A 4,629-nucleotide genomic window follows, 5' to 3' on the forward strand; every position below is an offset into this window, starting at 1 on the left:
TCTAATTTTCTGAGATTGTGGATTTGGGGTTTTCATGAGCTGTAAGCCATAATCATCAGAGTTATGACACATCACGGCTTGAACTATCTTGCTTTGCATGTAATGAGTCTATCTCATATATTAGGTTCACCTTTTAAGTTGCATTACTGAAATAAATGAACTTTTGCACGATATTCTAATTTTTCGAGTTTCACCTGTAGATGTGGCAGTGCTTGGAAACAGTGGAATGAAAGAGAAGGAGCTAGAAAAGATAATAGAATATGAACACCTGCAAATAGAAATAGAATGACGGTACAAAAGAAAACAAAGCAAGTACCAGTACTGATGGGTGCTTCAGGTGCAATCCCAAAACATCTAAAACACCACTTGAACATATTGACAAAATCACCACCTGTGAGTTGCAAAAGACTGTTTTACTTGGAAGAGATTACATCCTGTGATAATACCTTTAACACTATCAAATAATCTAAAGCAAATTCAAACTCAAATGTCTGCTGGTTCTTGGGAAAGATTTAGCAGATGGATAAAAATGTCAAGTTCAGTCTAAAGAATTGATTGCACAATTAGCCATTATATATTTAAACTTATAGGCTGCCCAAATCTTAAAAACTCCAGGAAACTCACTATAGTTACACAGACATTACAATAAAATCAATAAAACAAAAATTCCCAACAAAATCCCACAGGCATCAAGATGGATGCAAACACCTCTACTAGTGCCTGGCAGGTTTATTTTATTATTGACTTTAATTTTACTGTAATTTTAAGAGATTCTTTTCATTAAAAAGAAAAAAGAAATGAGAACTCAGTATGCAACATAACTTTTCAGCATTTTCAAAAATGCCTTTAGTTTCCAAATATCTCCCCATAGATAGTCATGGCTAAATGCAAGAGACTGTAGCCTAGTAGTTAGTTTTGAAGTATTCTCATCTATTCAGCAAAAACAAATCAAAGATCAGCTGAAATGAAAACATCCTAAGAAATAAAAAGAGGTGGTATGGAATAACCTCAACAGTTTGTTTTTGAGTGCTTGGCTATTTTGTGACCGACTATGCCCACTAAGTCAGCCATTTTGTCATTGCCAAGCCCATCACCATGGAAGACTTTTTATGTTCCCAGAACAACACATAACATGTAATAGTTTGAGAGAACTATCACAATATACTCTAAAAAATACAGATGTGCCCATGTCTAAAAATATTGGAGATTCCTAGCCTAAATTAATTTTATTTTGTTTTTCACCCTTTCTTAAAAAACATTTAGCCTTATACTTTTTAAACCTGTGCATTGGCAAAAGATGAAAACTATAAATTCCTGAGATAGCCTACCATTGAAATTTTGGGGAATTTTCCAAGAACATCTAGAGGCCAATAAAATGCAGTGGTCTTGCCTACCTATCAGATAATTTTCTACATACGGTACATTTTCAACTGCATACATTTTCAACATTTCAAGTCAAGCATTTTACACTTTTTACTGTGAAACATTTCCCTTATGACTATCCAAAATCTGAATAGCATAAATTAAAATTAATAATACAATCAGCCTAATGGTTTAAGTTAAAATTAGAGAGTTCCTGAATTTGTATGTTCAGTGTCTTTTAGTCAATTCTTCCCTCCTGTCCTAATCTATCTCACAGCACTGCTATAAGAGCAAAATGAGAGGCTCATTGCAGGAAGAAGCACATTTATATCTCTTTGCAGAATTAAAATTCCACAGTTAAATATAATGAAAAGTCTGTACAAGAGATGCAGTTATAAACTTTGTTTTTCTTGTCACAATATATGGATTATGTTGATGTTGAATTTGGTTAATTTGGAGCTCACTCAAGCTGCTTTTCAAAATACTACCATCTGATTTTTTTTATAGAAGGTTCAGCATTTTTTTTTAAAAGTGCAAATGATAACAGATATGTTTTTAAGAATGAGAGTTGAAGGAAAGTTTCTAGTAACTGCAGAAATAATGTTCCTTCCGTTGTTTCAGTTTGTTGAAAATTCAGTTTCGTTAACAAATGTCAACAGTTAAATGCATTAATAAGGGCTGAAAATATAACATGCATGTAACTGGTGATCAGATGATACAGAGGTGGTGAGACTAAATGTACAGTATCTTATTTGTATCTGCAGACTTGGGGTTTCTACTATTTAATCTGTAAATCAAAATGGATGAAACTTTACTAAATAACTTTTCAATCACTGTATATGAGACCATAAATAACTAAGAGGGAGATCAATGGGTTGGAGCATTTTATAAAAAATATTATTCTATTTCTATTTAGTTTAGCAGTACTAACATTTCCCTATGTAAGGGAGATGGTAGTTTCTAAATGATCTTCTCTTAAAACGAAACATGTTTGCACAAATGCTTTGTACTCAAAACTTTGAGAAGTTGTTGCCTCCTCCCATTTTTGGGAGACGGATAGCAAAGCAACCTCCCTTTTACTGTTAAAAGTTTTCTTACAGTCATGACAGTCAGCCTCATCCTGTTATCTTTCTTGGTCCTCCGCTCAAACTAGGAAACTTCTATTGATTTTAGGAGTGAACGTATTTTGAAAAGGCCATTATCTGATTCCTATAGTCTCTGAACCAGTTCTTCAGTGCCAGATATTGGATAGCAAACTCTGAACTATGTTTTCTCACATAGTTTTTTGTCTCTACCTCCCAATGTTTGTTTTTGAACCCACCCCATAAACTAACCAGATGGTTAGATCATCTCTCAATTTCAATCATACTTAAATAAGTTAACATTTCATTATTTGCACTAGATCATTCTAATCACGGTTATTTTTTCTGCCAGTCATCAGCCTCAGCCAGTATTCTGAGTATGAGTAAAAAAAGGTACAGAAAGATATGTTTCTTACCTGCAGTTTCTGTCCTATCAGCAATGGGGAGGCAAGAACCTTGCCCCTGAGTGAGAACATAAAGGGGTCGAGCTTGATATACCTGTACCTGGCAACTAAGCCCCCAGCTACACCGTGCTGTGTATATTCCACAAGGCTCCCCCAGCTGAAGGGCACAGCTATGACAGCAACTGCAGCCTGGTTGGCGGGATATTTCTGGGCAGTTGGCAGACAGTGGTGGGCACAGCCTGAGCTTTTCTTCAGTACAAGGGGCACAATGCACTAAATGGAGAGCAGCACCCAAACTGAAGCCAGGCCCAAGAAATAAGAGCAGTAGCTGACAGCTGAAGCCTGGGTAAGTCATGATGCCTTAGGATTGTAAAGAAGAGCCTGCTGCTATTAGAGATGAAAGGGAACACTATTCAGCATTCCCATGCAGTTAATCCTGAATTCTCCACAGTGGGCCATTTATACACTTTCTTGTGAATCTATTAATCTTTAAATCCAAGTTAACTATTATCTGAAGAGGAGGGACATAAAAACAGAGTTTGATTGGTGGTTTGTATCCCGTCCCCCTTATTTAATTATTTTTCACCTTTTATTAAGTGTTGCAATAATTTATCACTATTTCATTCATCCTCAACTTTTTCAGGAAGTATAAACATGTCTATAGAAAAGGGAGGACCTTTCCATTCTTACTTATTTTTGCATTTTTGCCTATTAGAAAAGAAAAAAGGGAGGGGTGGGATGAAGAAGTATTTCCCCCTCTTTCATCCCAAAACATCAAGAGTTGACTTCATATTTCAATGGCAAGGGATATAAAAATCACTAGTTTCATTTTTATCATGTGGTTGGGGGTTATTACAACAGTGACATACCAACAGACCCTCCAGAGGGTCATCAAAGCTCCTTAGAATAGAATAGAATAGAATAGAATAGAATAGAATAGAATAGAATAGAATAGAATAGAATAGAATAGAATAGAATAGAAAGGCATCTTGGAGGTTTTCTAGTCCAACCTTCTGCTCAAGTAGGAGGCCCTATATCATTTCAGACAAGTGGCTGTCCAGTCTCTTCTAAAAAAAAATCTCCAGCAATGAAGTGCCCATAATCTCTGAAGGCAAGTTGTAAGGACCTACCCCACTTTGCATCTTAAGAAGACAGAACTCTTGGAATATTTCTTCCAATAGGCATCTTTATTAAGAGAAGATGGTTGCAGGCGTTCTAAACAGGACTTGGGGTGAAAGCTTCCAGCTCAAGATTTTAAAGGGGTGCCCCCTTTAGCCACCCCCATCACCCCCTTCTCCCAGAGACAGTCTCAGGCGTTTCATCCCCACCCCTTTCCTCACTACCGAGAGGAAACTTCAGGAAGGATCACATGAAAGCTAATGACCCCCTATTGTTATTGTTAGTCCTTTTGGTGATTCCACATCCAGTTCCTTTGAAGTATCCTGAAGGAAGTGAGAGCCATAAAGCCCCTTTGTTCACCCCCTTCCCTTCATCCATGACAGAATCCAGGGAAGGCAGGGATGGAGTTTTTCATAGTTGCTAACTTGATATGAAATATGATTGGATTCTGACATCCTGCCCTCTTAAAAATAGGAGAGATCCACCTGAAAGAAAACAGAATAGGTATAAAATTTAGTCAGGTTTGTTAGGGTACTCTGTGTGAAACTTCTTTAGTAGATTCTGGGCTCTGACATGACGTTTATGGACCCACTCATTTTGTGATGCAGGAAGGTGTTTCCAGGCAACTAGGTACTGAGTCGCCCCGTGATATTTCCTAGAGT

General features: G+C 36.9%; 1 protein-coding gene across 1 annotated transcript in view; it reads right to left on the reverse strand.

Moving 5' to 3' along the window:
• Positions 1–3,203, reverse strand: part of IGFBP1 (insulin like growth factor binding protein 1) — a 32,822-nt gene extending 29,619 nt beyond the window's left edge. Inside the window, exon 1 of the mRNA XM_015824572.1 lies at positions 2,861–3,203. Within this exon, the coding sequence (XP_015680058.1) occupies positions 2,861–3,203 (343 nt within the window). The remainder of the gene's footprint in view (positions 1–2,860) is intronic.
• Positions 3,204–4,629: the final 1,426 nt, after the last annotated feature.

The sequence above is a fragment of the Protobothrops mucrosquamatus genome, unplaced genomic scaffold (assembly GCF_001527695.2).
Source record: "Protobothrops mucrosquamatus isolate PMUCROS unplaced genomic scaffold, P.Mucros_1.0 scaffold_192, whole genome shotgun sequence".
Taxonomy (NCBI): Eukaryota; Metazoa; Chordata; class Lepidosauria; order Squamata; family Viperidae; genus Protobothrops; species Protobothrops mucrosquamatus.